The 19180-nt window shown below is 40.3% G+C and overlaps 1 protein-coding gene across 8 annotated transcripts in view; it reads left to right on the forward strand.

The window, feature by feature from the left end:
* The window catches only part of LOC124878756 (triple functional domain protein-like), a 117275-nt gene that overhangs the window by 77088 nt on the left and 21007 nt on the right, over nt 1–19180 (forward strand). For 6 of the 8 annotated variants that reach the window (XM_047382848.1, XM_047382852.1, XM_047382849.1 and 3 more), the window contains 22 exons: nt 1131–1326; nt 3004–3170; nt 3255–3374; nt 3475–3666; nt 3751–3900; nt 3981–4095; nt 4357–4472; nt 4601–4723; nt 4803–4997; nt 5100–5218; nt 5909–5975; nt 6097–6206; nt 11000–11069; nt 11225–11314; nt 11399–11491; nt 11571–11682; nt 13192–13382; nt 14346–14447; nt 15473–15502; nt 17916–18058; nt 18178–18277; nt 18418–18661. In XM_047382848.1, the coding sequence (XP_047238804.1) occupies nt 1131–1326; nt 3004–3170; nt 3255–3374; nt 3475–3666; nt 3751–3900; nt 3981–4095; nt 4357–4472; nt 4601–4723; nt 4803–4997; nt 5100–5218; nt 5909–5975; nt 6097–6206; nt 11000–11069; nt 11225–11314; nt 11399–11491; nt 11571–11682; nt 13192–13382; nt 14346–14447; nt 15473–15502; nt 17916–18058; nt 18178–18277; nt 18418–18661 (2845 nt within the window). The remainder of the gene's footprint in view (nt 1–1130; nt 1327–3003; nt 3171–3254; nt 3375–3474; nt 3667–3750; nt 3901–3980; nt 4096–4356; nt 4473–4600; nt 4724–4802; nt 4998–5099; nt 5219–5908; nt 5976–6096; nt 6207–10999; nt 11070–11224; nt 11315–11398; nt 11492–11570; nt 11683–13191; nt 13383–14345; nt 14448–15472; nt 15503–17915; nt 18059–18177; nt 18278–18417; nt 18662–19180) is intronic. The other 2 variants (XR_007040848.1, XM_047382850.1) reach the window with 1 other exon arrangement.

The following is a 19180-nucleotide window of genomic DNA, read 5'->3' on the forward strand; positions in this document are numbered from 1 at the left end:
GTAAGTGTAAAGTTGAAACTGTGTACTGTAAATAAAAAGGAGGATATTGATCTGATGCTGTCACAGGTGCATTTGGAGGTCCCAACATCGCAGTGTTTGAAGTTAGAAGGAAACATCACAAGATTAATTAGCTTGTAGCTCCATTAGCAGATATAACTCTTAGTGGTTGTTTTCAGAATGACGATTAGTCTCTAATATTGTTTTAGTGGCCCACTGTTCTTGGCTGTCTTTTCAGGATCCAGCACCACGATCCAATCAGATTTAGGTCTGGACTTTGAGTCAGCCATTGCAGCTTATTGGTTCTTTTGTTGTTTTTTCCAGCATTCTGTTGTAGATTTGTTGGGGTGTTTGGGATCATTGTCCTGTTACATGATAACCTTACACTTTGCGAAAAGACTCACTTTAGTGGTTGCATAGTAATTTTTGGAGTTTATTGCAAATACAACCTCAGATAGCATAGCTCTCTGTGGAGCCATGATAAAATAATTAGCATGTAACTTGTATTTTTGAACCAACCTTGTAAGGTTTTAGTTTTTCGTGTCAAGACTGTTGCTGCTATTGGTTCCCAACTATTGAAAATAACCAAATTACTTCCCAAAAAACGTTTTTTACACATTACATCACATTCTGTCATGGAAGTATCAATCCCAGTAACGTTAGTTTATAGGGTTAGCAAGCAATCATCACTTAGTTTATCATTATTACAATAAATCACAATGTCTATTATTGAAGAACATTTTGATGATAATGATTAACAATATGCTAAATGTCCATCCCTACTTAAATTACAGCTTTCTATGTCGTTCACCCAAGAATTAATTCAAATAAAATTAAAATAGAAAATTGGCTGAATGTCTCACTGGGAGTGAAGCTAAAAAATAACAGTAGATCAACAGCAACCATCATAAAAAGAATAATAAAGCGACTGATTTAGATTTATCTAAGTAACGGTAAAAAGTGTCACATCGAGATTTTTAGGAGTCATAGAGTAAAAATTGAACACCAAATATCTGGTAGAAACTTGGAAATATATGGAAATGAGAAGTGATTTTTCCATACATGTCAGGATATTGTATTGATATCAAAGCACTTTTACAGTGTCTTAAAAATGTTTTATTATCCCTTCTCAGATCATCTCAGACCTGGATTCCTGGAACGAAGAGCTGACGGGTCAGAAGAGTGACTTTGACACGGAGGACTTGACATTAGCCGAGCAGAGTCTCCAGCACCACGCTGACAAGGCCCTGACTATGAACAACCTGACGTTTGATGTCATCCACCAGGGACAGGAGCTGCTGCAGTATGTCAACGAAGTCCAGGCATCTGGTAAGCTCTCACCTCCATTCACACTCCTAAAGAACTTAAAAGTACGGATCTCTACACCTATGAAGTTTTGTTGAATAATAAAGGCATTTTCTTGTTAAACGCGGTGTATCTGATTGTGCTGTGTTTGCCCACCACTCACCATCAAGCCGATGGTTAAAGCAGGTTGCAGTATGTGTTCAGTTCAGTGTTGCTACACAGATTTCTGTGTTGGCTCCATTAGTTTTCCTGTGTAGGTGTCCTGGGTCAGATTCACCCAGGGTTTGTGACGAGAGGCACCCACTCACTACCAAAATAACTCACCTGTGACTCTAAATGCTAATAGGTGCTCTGTGAAAACACATAAAGAATGGTTACATTATGCAACATGCAGTAAACATAGAAAATATATTATCTGGTTTTTGTCATTTTTTCGGGTCTGATCCATTTTCAGATCTATTTAGATATGAGATAATGTTTGGGTTTCCAGGATTTATTCCTTATTCCATTATCTAAACGATAAGATATATATTGTTACATTGATTTCTATTCAGATAATTTTCTTCATTTTTATGCATCAAATCAAAGATAGATGCTTTTTAGTTACTGTCAAAACCCAGCCTATTCAGAAGTTAAGGGTTTCGGAAAACTCATAAAAAGTCTTACATTTTATTATTTTACACTTTAAAAAAGTTTCAAACACAGATCAAGTTCTAGTACAGGGTCTTACTGATATTTAATGAGAAAAGCAATGATGCCATTGCTCTGTGATGTGTAGTTCTGGCTGATGAATTGAGGTGTTATAACAGTGGGACAAAACTACAAGCCCCATTATGCAGGGAAGCAACTAACTCCAGAAAGAAGTACTTTCATTAAGCAAATCTGCACAACATTTCTGCTCCTGAAACTTTGTGCTAAAATCAAATGATCTTGTTATGTTATTCGCTACCTCCTCTTTCGTCACAGGAAGGTGTATATTTAGGTATATTTAGCAAGACTTGGCTTAAAAACAGAGATTTCAGTAGTTGGTTAAAACCAGCAGTCAATAACTGTTATGAAACTTGGTATATGCTGTAGGAGTTAATGGTCGGTAGCCTAGCAGTTAAAGCATTTGACGCACATGCTAAACAACTCCAGTCAAGGTTGACAAAATTATCTTCAATCAAGCTGATAAATGTATTTATTTTTCATGATTCATGTAGGTCTTAAATTTGGATTAAATCATAATCTAACAATTCTTAGATCAGTTTTAAGTGCATCTTTGGTTTTTAACCCAAGTATTTTTTACAAACAACATATAAGCATCATGGTAAACACAGTAAGCTTTAAATAATCTGTTTTTATTCTGGGATAATCCAGTCCAAGTATTATAGATATCAAAATAAAGTGGATTTGTATTGATGATGTAGAGACACTGATTAATATGAAGTGGATATTTAATGAAATCACCCTTTTGTACTCTGCCAAAACAGAAGCCAGCTTCAGCATCATGTTGGATTATTATTTGTTGAGCAGATAATAAAAACCCACTTATGTAAATGATCAAATCCAGAATGTTATTAAACGGCAGGACGTTTTATGTCTGGGAAAGTGTGAAATTTTGAAATGGAAAACCTTAAGGATCCCTGAGTTGCAGGTAGCATTAATTCGGGTCTTATCGCGTCAACCATGGGGTAATGTGACTGTCGACCCTCTCTTTAGGTGTGGAGTTACTGTGTGATCGGGATGTGGACATGGCCACACGGGTTCAGGACTTGCTGGAGTTCCTTCATGAGAAGCAGCAGGAACTGGACCTTGCAGCTGAGCAGCACCGCAGACACCTGGAGCAGTGCGTCCAGCTGAGACACTTGCAGGCTGAAGTCAAGCAGGTAGGACTCACACACATGGCTGCAGAGTGTATCAGTGTTTTAAAGAGACGGGGATTAAGTCTTAATTTTGTTAATACCCCCAAGGTTCTGGGCTGGATTCGAAATGGTGAATCGATGCTTAATGCTGGTCTAATCACTGCTAGCTCCCTGCAGGAGGCTGAGCAGCTACAGAGGGAACATGAACAATTTCAGCATGCCATTGAGGTAATGTGTTTTTGCTTCAAGCGTAGAGCTGCATTTTGCTGAAACTGCTTATTATTGGCGACTCTAGTCCTTAAATTCTTTGCATCTTCTCCCACTGCAGAAGACCCACCAGAGTGCTCTGCAGGTTCAGCAGAAGGCAGAGGCTCTGCTCCAGGCAAACCACTACGACATGGACCTGATCAGAGACTGTGCAGAGAACGTGGCTTCTCACTGGCAGCAGCTAATGCTGAAAATGGAGGACCGACTCAAACTGGTCAATGCCTCTGTGGCTTTCTACAAGACTTCTGAACAGGTACAAGGTCCAGTTCAGCTGTGGCAGGTCCTGGTTGTACTTCATTAAGAACAAAGTTCTGTGTGACTGAGTTTTTCTGTTTAGGTGTGCAGTGTGCTGGAGAGCCTGGAGCAGGAGTATAAGAGGGAGGAGGACTGGTGCGGAGGAGCTGATAAACTGGGACCTAACTGTGAAACAGACCATGTGACTCCCATGATCAGTAAGCACCTGGAGCAGAAGGAGGCTTTCCTCAAAGTAAGTCATATCAAGTGGAATCTAAACCAAAGCGAGTTTTTAAGTTTCACTTGTGATCTGGCAATGTGCTGATCTGCCAGGCTTGCACTTTGGCCAGAAGAAATGCGGACGTCTTTCTAAAGTACATGCACAGAAACAGCGTCAACATGCCAGGGATGCTGAGTCATGTCAAAGCACCAGAACAACAGGTTAAAAGTAAGTGTCAGATAATATGCTGGATGTAACTTAGTTTTCATTCATCTTGGTGTAAGATTGAATTCAAACCTGCCTGAACAGAAAATAGTTTAATTTATTAACATTTTTAATATAAATACCAGAGCTTGGGAAAAATGTTTGAAATACGATCCATTCAAATCATCCAAGTAGATAAAAAAAAAAACAATGAATGCTGGTTAATATGAAGTTCCCCTATTAAAAATATCTTTCAGATTTTTCAGATTTATCTTTTGTGTTCAGATATCCTCAATGAGCTGTTGCAGAGAGAGAACAGAGTTCTCCATTTTTGGACCATGAGGAAGCGGCGACTGGACCAGTGTCAGCAGTACGTGGTGTTTGAACGCAGCGCCAAACAGGTACGTGAAACCCATCCAGAAACTAGAAATCATGACAGGAACCGTATGGTTTATTTGGAGGGACAGGATACTCACAAACATGGTTGAAATGAGACATAACTGTGTAAAATATATGTGTTTGTATCCAGGCTTTGGAGTGGATTCACGACACCGGGGAGTTCTACCTATCTACACACACATCCACTGGCTCGAGCATCCATCACACACAGGAACTCCTGAAGGAGCATGAGGACTTTCACATCACAGCCAGGGTTGGGGTCACAAAAACACTGATTTAATGTCTTCTTGTTGGGATTTAAATGTTAAACTCACTATGTTCTTCTTCTAAAGCAAACCAAGGAGCGTGTAAAGCTGCTGATCCAGCTGGCCGATGGCTTCTGCGAGAAAGGCCACAGCCACGCCGCGGAGATTAAGAAGTGGGTGACTGCTGTGGACAAGCGCTACAGAGACTTCTCCCTGCGCATGGACAAGTACCGCAGCAGTCTGGAGAAAGCTCTGGGAATACCTTCAGACTCTAACAAGGCAGTACGGGTGGTCAACTGTTAAAATATCATCTAATTAATTCCTGTAATGTCTTAGTGTGTCTGCTTATAAACCCCCTAATCTTGGAGTATCTCTCTTCGTCAGAGCAAAGACCTTCAACTGGACATCATCCCAGCCACACCTCCAGGGTCAGAGGTCAAACTTAGGGATGCTGCTGCACACGAACTGAATGAGGAAAAACGCAAATCAGCACGCAGAAAGGAGTACGTGGCCACTTCCTGTTTGTCATGTTCACAACATTTGACAATCTACAAATTCTTTAGGTCTTTCAGCAGATTAAAAGCAGTCTACAGGTTGAGTTTGTGAATGTATTCAGCAGCTAACAGCTCCACTTCAGAGGACTATGTCCTTACCATACAAAATAAGGAAATAGTAACAAGCCAGCACTTGCTCTTCAGATAACAGAAGATTTATTGCCAAGTTAATTGAATTAATGTTAGAGTGTAGAGAAGGTACAAAAGTGAAGCCTGGCGCTTTTTAAGAGGATGAAGTGCAAACTGGTCCTTCATTGTTCTTGTCAACACTGAGTAAGGGGATTTAACGTAATTGTGAGGACCTAATGGATGATTTAAACATCCTTCTCTGTCTGTTAGCCTTTTATTTGCTGTGTCTGCAAACAGCTTGGCTACAAAAGAGACCAAATGGTTAGATGGTGCACCCAAGCAGAGGGGGCTGTGTCATTTCATCTTCATGCCACAAATCCGCAGCATAATTTACGTTACTCATAGCTGGTTTATGACCGGGTTTTATGGCCCATAAAGCTTTCATTATTCATTGCAGTAAACGGATTGAGCTGACAGGCTGAGAAGGAGCTATCGATTATTCACTGTTTGAATTAGGACACTATGACAAGCTGCCAATTTGTGTATGTGTCTGTTCTCCTGTGTGTCTAGGTTCATCATGGCAGAGCTGATTCAGACAGAGAAGGCATACGTGCGGGACCTGCGGGAATGCATGGATGTAAGATCATCTCTCTGTCAAACAACTTCTCATAAAAAATCTGAAAATGTATTACACCCATACTGCTGCCTTATACTGTAAATGTCGCTGATTTGACATTTCCAATTTTGTCATCATACAGACCTACTTATGGGAAATGACCAGTGGGGTTGAGGAGATTCCTCCAGGCATCATTAACAAGGAGCACATTATTTTTGGAAACATGCAGGACCTCTATGAATTCCACCATAAGTAAGACACATCTCAGGAATGACTATTGCTCTAGTAGAACCACATTTAGATCATTGTTTAGTCTAAAATAAATACTGCCATTTAATATCAAAATAACAGAATATATTGTGAAGCTACAGTTATGGGAAAACTGAGTACACCCATCATTCTTCCACTTAATGTTGAAGGAGAAGTATCATCCAGGTGAAGATAATCCACTATATTAACTTATAAGCAACTGTGATTACCTTTGTTAATGCAGCAGTTTTGGTAGTTTGCTGCTCTAGAGTCTGCAGGTGTTTGTTAGCAATACACTTAGAGAAGCGTTGTTTGGTGCCATTTGCCTTTAGGAAAGGTTGCAAGGTAATATCCGAACTATTTGAAGTCCATCCTCAAAGCCTATTCATAAGTGGACAACTTTTAGGACAGATCCCAGTCTTTCCAGCAAATTCACCACAAAATCAGACCATCAAATACTCAGAGAAATAAAACCCGGGAGCTCTCACCCAGACCCTGAAGCATCAGTTAGCATGTTGAATAGGGCGCTGATTGCATTCAGGTTACCCCAAGTTCTCCCGTTAGGGGTTTGCTGCCCTGTGGGGGCTCCTCTTTGTTGTCACTAGGGAACTCTGTGGGGTCCTTAGCAATGGTGTCCGCTGTGGTTAAGTGGGCAGGGCGACATAGAGCTTGGGCCAGTTGGGAAGCTTGTTCAAGGCAGGGGTTTATGCTGCCACCTTGGTGCCCACCCCCTCCTGCCAAAAATATACAGGGGTTGGACAATGAAACTGAAACACCTGTCATTTTAGTGTGGGAGGTTTCATGGCTAAATTGTACCAGCCTGGTAGCCAGTCTTCATTGATTGCACATTGCACCAGTAAGAGCAGAGTGTGAAGGTTCAATTAGCAGGGTAAGAGCACAGTTTTGCTCAAAGTATTGAAATGCACACAACATTATGGGTGACATACCAGAGTTCAAAAGAGGACAAATTGTTGGTACACGTCTTTCTGGCACATCTATGACCAAGACAGCAAGTCTTTGTGATTTATCAAGAGCCACGGTATCCAGGGTAATGTCAGCATACCACCAAGAAGGACGAACCACATCCAACAGGATTAACTGTGGACGCAAGAGGAAGCTGTCTGAAAGGGATGTTCGGGTGCTAACCCGGATTGTATCCAAAAAACATAAAACCACGGCTGCCCAAATCATGGCAGAATTAAATGTGCTCCTCAACTCTCTTGTTTCCACCAGAACTGTCCGTCGGGAGCTCCACAGGGTCAATATACACGGCCGGGCTGCTATAGCCAAACCTTTGGTCACTCATGCCAATGCCAAACGTTGGTTTCAATGGTTCAAGGAGCACAAATCTTGGGCTGTGGACAATGTTAAACATGTTTTGTTCTCTGATGAGTCCACCTTTACTGTTTTCCCCACATCCAGGAGAGTTACGGTGTGGAGAAGCCCCTAAGAAGCGTACCACCCAGACTGTTGCATGCCCAGAGTGAAGCATGGGGGTGGATCAGTGATGGTTTAGGCTGCCATATCATGGCATTCCCTTGGCCCAATACTTGTGCTACATGGGTGCGTCACTGCCAAGGACTACCGAACCATTCTTGAGGACCATGTGCATCCAATGGTTCAAACATTGTATCCTGAAGGCGGTGCCGTGTATCAGGATGACAATGCACCAAGACACACAGCAAGACTGGTGAAAAATTGGTTTGATGAACATGAAAGTGAAGTTGAACATCTCCCATGGCCTGCACAGTCACCAGATCTAAATATTATTGAGCCACTTTGGGGTGTTTTGGAGGAGCGAGTCAGGAAACGTTTTCCTCCACCAGTATCACGTAGTGACCTGGCCACTATCCTGCAAGAAGAATGGCTTAAAATCCCTCTGACCACTGTGCAGGACTTGTATGTCATTCCCAAGATGAATTGACACTGTATTGGCCGCAAAAAGAGGCCCTACACCATACTAATAAATTATTGTGGTCTAAAACCAGGTGTTTCAATTTCATTGTCCAACCCCTGTATATACCACTACACAACAATAGGGTCGTGGGGTGTGGGACGATGTAACTTGCTGGCATGAGGGGACTACCTGATAGTTCAAACTCAAAGATTTGAAGGTCATATTTTATTAATGCAACCTGTCTACTTTGATGCCAAATGCAACACTGATTTAATAAAGTCAGCGAAGCCATTATAAAACAGTCTCCAGATATCCTTTTCGTAGAGCAAAGCTTCCCTGGCACATGTAACCAGCTCCTCCATGTCGAATGCCTGATATGCCGCAACAGTACATCTGAAAAAAGAAACAAGTTGAATACTTAAAGTTGTTACAGAAAAACTAGAATATTTTTCATAAAGGGTTGCTAGGAAGAAGCTAGTATCTTCTTTTTGAAAGAACATGCCAGCACAATTTAAGTTGGCAAACATTTTTTTGATTAAACCTCAGGACTTCTGGAGCAGTGTCCTGTGGAAAGATGAGACCAAAGTTGAGACGTTTACCTATAATTCACATTGATGTGTTTTTTGGAAAATATCAAGCATAGTGGTGAAGCTATAATTATTTGGCTCTTCTGGTACCCATGGGACCTCAGTAATTTGTAGTCATTGAGTTAACCATGAACTTCTTTAAAGAAAAGTATTTGAGAATCAAATATGTGTAGCCACCCCACTGCTCTGTCCAGTATTAACTGGGACAAGAACTTCAACTGACTGGTGGGTGTCTGTTTGGGTCCTTTAAATTATGGTAGATACCACGTAGGTTTACCTATGTTGAGTCAATACTTGCTCCTCTGATAACCATTTACCATACTTTTAAGTGAAATAACAATTAATTCCAGACAACCTGCTAACAGAAACAGTTTCTTTTAATGAAAACTTAGGCAAATAAATAAATGCTTAGCCCCAAGGTCAGAGTACTCAACCCCTTACAAGTTTTAATTGTAAAGACCAGAGCAAAGCTCTTAGTTCGTTAACTGAACTGTTCCTCAATCTAATCTAAAATTTAAAAAAAACTATTTGGGCACATTACCTTCTCAACCTCTTATTTCTTGCCTCAATAACTCTTATTTTTTTCAAGAACCAACAACCGTTTTAATAGTTTTTACCTATAACCAGAATCCACATTTTCATCATTGTCAGAACTCCATACATTTATAGGAAGAAATACTGTTAACTATGAACACACCACACATGGGCCCCACACACACACACTCACACAGTTCGGTACCGCTTACGGTCTCGTTGCAGGCCTGTTGAAACTCGTGTGCGATGCAAAAGACTAAAATCCTCTTCTCCCGGGCAAAACGCTAAAATGACTCAGATTTGCTTGTTCAACAGGTGTCCGCTCCGCCGACACACGGACGTTTGTCGATTCCCATCGAAGTTACTCCGCTACACAAATCACGCAGAAACTTCTCCGTAACGCTGGAGCCAGTGTCGCCAGGTTGACACATTCATCTCGTCGTCTCGGATCAGCCGCGGTTCTCCTCCGTGTTTTTTCTCCTCCGTCGCATTTCCACACACTACTGCAGATATTGTAACTGCAGCGTTTAGATTTAACTTGTGCAGAAAATCTCTGAAACAGTTCAATCCTTCTCCAACCTCAGGGTCGACCTACATTAACTGCAATCTCCATTTTCCTCGTGCTCGTCCTCTCTACTTTTTTTCCTTCTTCTTCCCATCATTCCCTGTCTCTCCTCCATCATAACTTCCGTTACAACTAGGAGGTTTGGTCCATAGTCTCTAGACTATTTAAAACACTAAATTATACATATGAGTACACATGTCACCTTCAGAGACGCTTCATCTTCCTGTTGTTTACGGTTTTTCCCATATGAACAACCTATTTAAAACATAATACCAGGCTCTCAACTATATTTCTGATATAAATATCACGTTTTCAGTAGTTTGTAAATATTCAAAAGCTTTTGGTGCATGGTTTTAGCCAGGGGCTACATATGGAATAACAGTTAAATCTTAATCTGAACCACTTCATGCAACAAAACAATGATTCCAAAGATAATCTGCAACAAACAGCTGGAAAAAAAAAAAAAGAATCAAGGTGACTGTGGCTTTAGCTGAAGACGACTCTGATTAAAGGAAAGCCTGCAAACATCAATGAACTGAGGCAATGTTGTGAAGAAGAGTGGGTCAAAATTCCTCTACGACAGTGTGTGAGACCAGGGCGTCCAGGAACCGATGTTGTGGTCTGCATACAACTGAAGCGACGTCGAAGTGGTGGCAACAGCGGCAGGTTGCACGTTTCTCAGCAGACAAAACTTTAGCCCCTCATTATTCCTCTCTTTCTCCTCACCTCTCGTCTGCATGGTGGTGACCCGGACTCCCCGGTTGTCCCTTATGGTCTTCGGTGAAGACCATAAGGGACAACCGGGGAGTCCGGGAACTCTTCTTTTTCCCTGGTAGTCTGGGAAGAACCATGAGAGCCATGGGTCTTCCTGTCGCCTGTGTCGCCAATTTGTGGAGACAGAAAAAGTGATCTGTTATGATGCAGATTATTTCCCACAGGGTGTTATCTGGTTTAGTGGTCATATCTTGCTTAATGACAATTAAGCTTCTGATGAGGTCACACAGGAGGCATTTCCCATTAGTGAGAGACAAAACGAATGCTAGGAAAGAGAACCACTATTTCCAGTGTTTGCTGCTAAAGGTGGTAGTACAAGCTATTCAATAATAGGATGTACATACTTTTTCATATTTTGGCTGTTATTTTAACTGTTTTCCCCTATGACTGTCATTTGTAAGCAGTTATTTCAATGTAATTGTTTCTGAATTTATTTCAGCATTTTTCTCAAGGAGTTGGAGAAATATGAGCAGCTTCCAGAAGATGTTGGCCATTGCTTTGTCACATGGGTATGTATCATTTGTCTCCAGGTATTAACAATATGTCACCAGACTGATATGTATATTGTTTAGCCCACCATTCAGATTTGTTAATCTAATATTTACAGAAGTTGAGGTTTTGCTTTTTTCAACATTCATAACAACCAATTTCTCTGTTCTTTAAGGCTGATAAGTTCCAGATGTATGTGAACTACTGTAAGAACAAACCTGACTCTACACAGCTCATCTTAGAACATGCTGGAAACTACTTTGATGTGAGTAACGCCTTTAGTAAAAGTGACCCTGGATAGGTCTTATTTTGTACAATCAGAACTTATCCAAACTTTTTTGTGTGACAGGAAATCCAACAACGGCACAGACTGGCCAACTCCATCTCCTCCTATCTCATCAAGCCAGTGCAGAGAATCACGAAGTATCAGCTCCTGCTGAAGGTAACCAATCTCACCACATCTCAGTGGTGCTACAGTTTTCATTGTCCTTCTCATGATTTCTGTGTACTTGTCTGCTTAGGAGCTCCTGACGTGTTGTGAAGAAGGTAAAGGAGAGATTAAGGACGGCCTGGAGGTGATGCTCAGTGTTCCCAAGAGAGCAAACGATGCCATGCATCTTTCCATGCTGGAGGGTGAGTGCCACACAGTAGTTATCCTGCTTTTCTAGATGTGGTTAAACGTGCTGATGATTTATTTAACCAATAACATCTTTTTCACGTTACAACCACCAATTTTTATGTATTTCTTGAGAGGTTTATGTGATAGATCAACACTCAACGTTGGAAAAGGAAAATAATGAATAGTTTTCAAATTGTTTTACAAATAAATAAAAATATTGGTAAAATGAATATAGTCTGTACCTAGCTCCTAATTATTCCTCCGTCAACTTCAAGTGGTGTTGTAGGAAAGTGGAAGCTATTGGGAACAGCAACTCAGCCACCAAGTGGTAGGCCTCATAAATTAACGGAGTGGGGGCAGCAGATGCTGACATGCATAGTGCACAGAGGTTGCCGACTTTCTGCAGAGTCTACAGACCTAAAAACTTCATGTGGCCTTCAGATTAGCTCAAGAACAGTGTGAAAAGAGCTTCATGGAATGGGTTTCCATGTCCAAGCCATAAATCACCAAGTGCAATTAAAAGCGTTGGTTGCAGTGGTGTAAAGCATGTCACCATGGGACTCTAGAGCAGTGGAGGTGCGTTCCCTGTGATGAATCGTGCTTCTCCATCTGGCAATCTGATGGATGAGTCTGGGTTTTGGCCAGGTTTAAAGTTTGGTGGACGGGGTATTGTCCTGTGGAGTTGTTTTATAGGAGCTGGACTTGGCCCCTTAGTTCCAGTGAAAGGAACTCTGAATGCTTTAGCAAACCAAGACATTTGAGACAGTTACATTGTACCGACTTGGTGAGAACAGTTTAAAGGTGGTCCCTTCCACTGCCAACATGACTGTGCACCAGTACATAAAGCAAGGTCCATAAAGACGTAGATGAGAGAGTTTGGTGTGGATGAGCTTAACTGCCTTGCACAGAGTCCTGACCTCAACCCAATAGAACACCTTTGGGATAAATTAGAATGGAGACCAAGAGCCAGGTCTAAGTCTAAGACTTCACAAATGTGCTTCTGGAAGAATGGTCAAACAATCCCATGAATGTGATCTGTGGACAGCCTTCCCATAAGAGCTGTTATAGCTGCAAAGGGTGGACCAACGTCGTGTTAAACCCTATGGATTAGGAGTGGGATGTCACTTAAGTTCATATGTGAGTCAAGGCAGGTGATCAAAAACGTTTGGTAATATAGGTTACCTCAAAAAGCTGTAAATGAAGCAAAATGTGGTTCTGTAAAGTTCTGACTCAGTGAGGCTAAATAAAAGTACATGGCACATTTTTCATCTTCTTATTTGTAAAACCTTTGGAAAACTCTATATTAGTTTTATTTTAATTCACAGTTTCACATTACTTTATGTTGATCTGTCACAAAATAAAAAGAAAATGCATTAAAGTTTCAGGCTTTCACCAGATTCAAAAAATCATAGGGAATGAAAGGCAAAGTATAAGCTTGACAAAAAATAGGTTTCGGTAAAACACTAGAAAGCCGGTGTAGTTTTAAAATGAATATTTCTTTAAATATGCTGTTTTTCCTCCAGGATTTGATGAAAACATCGAGTCTCAGGGCGAGCTCATTCTCCAGGATTCATTCCAGGTCTGGGATCCTAAAACTTTGATCCGTAAAGGCAGAGAGCGTCACCTCTTCCTCTTTGAGATGTCTCTGGTCTTCAGCAAGGAGGTGAAGGATTCAAATGGAAGGAGCAAATATATCTACAAGAGCAAGCTTTTTGTAAGTAGAAGAGGATGGATCCACTCATCTTTTTTTTCTGTGATTGTAATCACAAGAAAAAACAGCACTTGACACAGGGGTGGGTGATATTTATACATTTATGTTGAGATATATATATTTTTTTATCTTTGGTTTGCTCTGTCATAATTTTAACATTTTAGCCTTTTGTTTTTGAGCCACTGACTAAAAACATAAACATACTCAACCACAAAGGCCAGGTTCACAGCTTTTTTTTGCCTCTAAGCAAATTGGGTCTGGGTAAGATGAGCAACAAAGCATTATCACTGCTATTTAAAAATTAAGTTCTAGAGTAAAAGTCTCAAAGATCACCACCCTAAAGAACCTGTCTTTAGCGTAGAATAACAGTTTTGATTTGACAAGTCCAACTATGGAACATGCATATTGTTAGCCTCATAGCATAATTGACAAAGTGATAATTGCCAAAACATGACTTAGGCAATTATGCTGTGAGGCTAACGACATAATAAATCCCAAATCCTGTTAGCATTTTCAAGGTAAATATTTTTTACATGCATGACCTGAATGTAGAACAAATCTGGATCTTTATAAAGTGAAGTTTGTGGAAACAGCGAATGTGCTTGGATAAACGGAGGACATCTTTAATTCCTCCATATGAATTAAGAGTGAGCTGTTTCCAGGACATCCTATGTACATGGAAGAATTAGATGATGTAGACTAATTGTGAACTTCTTGGTGTTACTTTTACACAATGTCAATGTGAAAAGCCATCAATTAGAGAGACAGTTGTCTCTCATTAATCTGTCAAGGGTCATAAAAGCATTTCTCAGACTACACCACCATCAGCTAGCATGTTAAATATTACATTTTAAAGCGGGACAGCTCAGTTTATGGTTATTTACTCATCTTAGCATAAGAATGAAGTCATCTCCAACAGAAAGTGAGGGCAACCTGAAATGTTTCATAAGTTGTTTTCCTTCCTAGACGTCAGAACTGGGGGTGACGGAGCACGTCGAAGGAGATCCATGTAAGTTTGCTTTATGGGTGGGACGTACCCCGACTTCTGACAACAAAATTGTGCTCAAGGTAAGGAATAAAAAAACTTTCTTTCTTATTCTTCTGCTGAAACTTTCTTAAGGGTTGACTAATACAGTTTTCAGAGAAAGAATTTCAAAGCTACATTGAATTAAATTATTGTGAAAACGTGTATTCAGAAAAATGAGACTGGGATCCGTTATAATATTAAGACCCAACAGGGTTGATGAATATATCTTATCTGTATTGGTCTAACCCAAATGTCTTTCTGTTTCTCTATTTATTTCTCTCCGGCTTTCCTTCTCATCCTTTATTCTTTCCTATTCTTTGACTTGATAAGATGCAGTTTTCTTTATGCTCTCTTCTGTCCTTCTTTCTTCCATCTCTCTATCCTCTGGCTCACTCTGTCATCTTTGTCCTCCGGTCAGATTCTGCTTTGTTCCATCTGTTAAGAAACCCGAACAGATCTGTAAATCTGGGGCTGTGTTTTCTGTGGATGTTTGTATATCTAACTCTCTATGTGGGCTGAAATGCTTCCACCAACGCTGGTGACACTCAGCTCACGATCGCCCACGGACCCTCACCCTGGCTCTGTGCCACTTCATAAAAGCAACGAGTTGTCTCCTCTTAGAGGCAGAAAAACGATGGTTTAACCATGAACCCCGCCCAATATTCATATTCTGTGTTTTTGTTGTTGTTGAACTCACGGGTGGATAAAAGTTGGTGTCAGCCGTTGGAACAGCATGAGCCCAGAAACCCACCACATGCAACATTGAGTGCTACAGCTCTGTTACACATGGAAACTCCTAAACTAACCACTGACGAGCAGTCATGCAGTATGTGCATTGTAAATTGTCTCCCATTACTAACACCACATAGACACACACACACACACATACTCCTCATTACTGTCTGCTACACATTTAATTGGCCGTCATTACTCTGTCAAGGCAAATTATCAGTGTTTTGTATTTCTATGACGTTCATTTATGTTTTATGTGAGCGCATAAAAATGTGCCGTATATTCTCTTAAGCCAAATCAGTGAAATTCTTTATTCTATATTTTAAATTCAAAGCTAAGTCAGGGAGCCAAACATGGAGCAACGGTGAGTACAAACTATTCCACAACACAGCCCTCATCTGTTCCACACAAGTCTGCACGCCTCATATACTCACTTCTACAGGTTAGTTCATTTATTCTGTCTAAAGGACAGACATGTTCTGCATAGCTCAAACATGATTTATTCAGCTTGTACAATCTGGCAAACGTTGGAGATCATGCCTTGGATGAGTTTGTTGTAAATTATTAAATGACAGTGGTTCCCAATTCTGGATACGTCTACAAAAGTCCTGGGGAAAAATTACATTTTTGCAAATTAAGAATTTAAAGTTTAACAGTTTTTATTCAAAAAAGAGAAAATACTGATTAAATGTCTTTTGTAGGTGACCTGGTATGTTTAAGGTTTGCGGGGAAAAGAACAAAATATAAATTTTCTTAAGATTTGACAGGAGCTAATTGTAATAATATGTGACTGAAACAACGGTGGGACATAGGTAGAAAGTGCTGGGGTTCTAACATATTTTTTTGTTTAATGCCATTCAAAGGAATTTAAATAATCTAAGACACGATCAGAGTCCACTCCAGCAGCTTGAAAGGTTCCAAGTGATTTGTTTTTTCTAAGGTTGATTATTGCAACTTTCTAATGGACTACTTTACTTAAACTGAGGCAATAACTTATGTGATTTTTCAAAACTTTTAAGAGGTCCAAAGTTGATCATTTGAATGTAATTGGACCGTGCTCAACATTGCTGACCATAGTCTGAATCGAATAGAAAGCTGTTATTGTATGGCAGTCGATAAAAATATTATGTTATATGTCAGAGTAAAGCTACATGCATAATCTAATGAGACTGAGGCCCAGAAACTGGCTCCCAGGTCAGACTTTAGAGTCTTTGTCAACAAAACCAAATCTCAATCGAAAATAAATTGACATCTACATGTTTTAGTTGACTTTAGACTGGATTATTCAGTGCAGAAAAGTCTGGAAATGAAATTCATTTGGATATAAACATCAGACAGATGTGTATTGAACTTTAAATAAATAAAACCCTATTTACACTTGACTACTACTGCATCACAGCAATAAAAATAGGACAGAATGAGGCTGGTCTCTGCAGTGCCTGAGACTTTTTTTGAAGTGCATCAAGAACCCATCAGTATCTGCTGCACTCCCAACTGAGGAGAGGTACACATACCACCAAACTGCCCATGAGAGCCTTCAGGATTGGCTATGATCCAGCCACGATTGAATTGTTATGGAAGTTCTGGAGACCATAGAGGGTGGCCTTTATGTCAGGGTGAACGGGGCCTCAGTAGCTTTGGTAGCAATGATACAAACACAGACTTTAGCAACCTAAACTATACCCAATTACTTAATTGCCACAAAATGTAAATAATGTCTATATCTGGGATATATAACAATTTCCACTTTATTTAAGCATCAGTTTACAACCCATAGTGAGTGTTTCTGGGGAGTTTTTTATAACTGATCTAGAAACCTGGGGAACCACGGCTGATGAGATTCAATGGAAAGTAAACACATTTCAAAACAATTAGAATATTGTGAAAAAGTGAGACTTATGTTTTATATAGATTCATTACACATAAACAGAAATATTTCAAGCCTTTTATAAGATCAACAACAATGATATTTTAAACTGAAATGTCAGGCTTCTAAAAATATTTTCATTCATATGCACTCAATGCTTGGTCTGGGCTCCTTTTGCATTACTGCGTCAATCAGTCTGTGGTTCTGCTGAGGTTTAATGGAAGCCCAGGTTGCTTTAATAGCAGCCTTCAGGTCATCTGCATTGTTGGGTCTAGTGTCTCTCATCCGTCTCTTAACACTACCCCATAGATTCTCCGTGGGGTTCAGGTCAGACCAGTTTGCTGGTCAATCACGCCCAGTAACACCATGGTCATTGAACCAGCTATTGAAACCTGTGGCAGCGTAGGCAGGTGGCAAGTCCTGCTGAAAATGAAATCAGCATCTCCATAAAACGTTTCAGCTGGAGGAAGCATGATGTGCTGTGCAATTTCCTGCCAGATGGCTGTGTTGAATGTGGACTTCAGAAAACACAGTAGACCAACACCAGCTGTTTTAGAGTGTGACGTCATGAGTTTCCAATATTTTCCTTTTTTAAGATATTCAAAATTTCTGAGACATTGAATGTTGGGTTTTCAATAACTGTATGTAATCCATAATCATCAAAATTCCAAAAGCTTGAAATATTTCATTCTGTATAATGAATGTACATAAAATATGAGTTTCACTTTCATAAGATTGACATTTTTTTTTAGCTGTACCTGTAAATATGAAAAATGGCAGAAGTAAAATAAAGAGACATTCAGACTTGTGTGAAACAGTGAAATTTGATAAACAAATGAACTTTTTGTTTAGTTTTTTGACATCTCAAGTCAGATCTTGTTCAACATCTTGCTTTACTGTCCATTCAAAGGCATCAAATATTGAGAACAAACAAGACTGGATCAAACACATTAGGGAGGTGATCCAGGAACGCACCATTCATCTGAGAGGAGCCCTTAAGGAGCCCATTCACATTCCCAAACCAACTACAGCTAAGCATCCCAAAGGACGAAGGTAAACATGACTGTATTTAGTACAACATCTTTTCACAAAACATGTTTCATACCCAAATGGTCTTCTTGTTCAAACAATAATAGTATTAAATATTAAATGATCGTGTGTGCTTCTGTCAGGGATGGAGAGGACCTGGACAGTCAGGGTGAAGGCAGCAGCCAACCAGACACAATCTCTCTGGCATCTCGCACGTCTCAGAACACACTGGACAGCGACAAGGTGAGAACACTCGATTATAGAGCCAGGAATACGATCCTTGCACATTTTTGAATAAGAAAAAGTTGTAAATCTGTCAATATTCTGCTTTATTGTCATGTGTGAGCTAGAAATCTAGGCCTTTTACATGTTATATTCCGCAGCTCTCAGGTGGCTGTGAGCTCACTGTGGTGATACACGACTTCATGGCCAGCAACAGCAATGAGCTGACGTTGAGACGGGGTCAGACTGTTGAGGTTCTGGAGCGTTGTCATGACAAACCAGACTGGTGCCTGGTGAGGACAACAGATCGCTCTCCTGCCCTGGAAGGCCTGGTTCCCTGCGCAGTGCTCTGCATTGCTCATTCTAGGTCATCCATGGAGATGGAGGGCATCTTTAACCACAAAGGTATGGAGTGTATTACTGCGTCTCTTAGAAAACATGTGTTCTGTTCATACAGAAAATATTCTGCTCTCTATTTTGTCACATTACAACTACAAACGTCAATGTTTCTATGTGTTAGACCAACACATAATTGTGAAGTGGAAGGAAGATTTGTCCAATTTTTACAAGGAAAAATCTGTGCATTTGTGATCAGCCCTCTGGACTCCGTCACAAGTCACCTATGTAGGAAGCAGAGTCTAGTAATTTAATAACCACAAACAAATTTTAGAGTACAGAATAAAACAAATAGCTTCATGAATAACAAGAAAAACACTAGACAGGTCAGAGACGTGGAGAAGTTTAAAGCGGGGTTAGTTAATACCATATGTACATTTTTAAACATCTCACAGAGCCCTGTTCAATCCATCATCTGAACATGGATTATGACACAAACCTACCAAGACATGGCCATCAGCCCAAAATGAAACACACGGTAAGGAGAGCATTAATCAGAGAAACAGCTAAGAGGTCCATGGTACCTCT

Source organism: Girardinichthys multiradiatus, chromosome 13, assembly GCF_021462225.1.
Source record: "Girardinichthys multiradiatus isolate DD_20200921_A chromosome 13, DD_fGirMul_XY1, whole genome shotgun sequence".
NCBI classification, from domain to species: Eukaryota; Metazoa; Chordata; class Actinopteri; order Cyprinodontiformes; family Goodeidae; genus Girardinichthys; species Girardinichthys multiradiatus.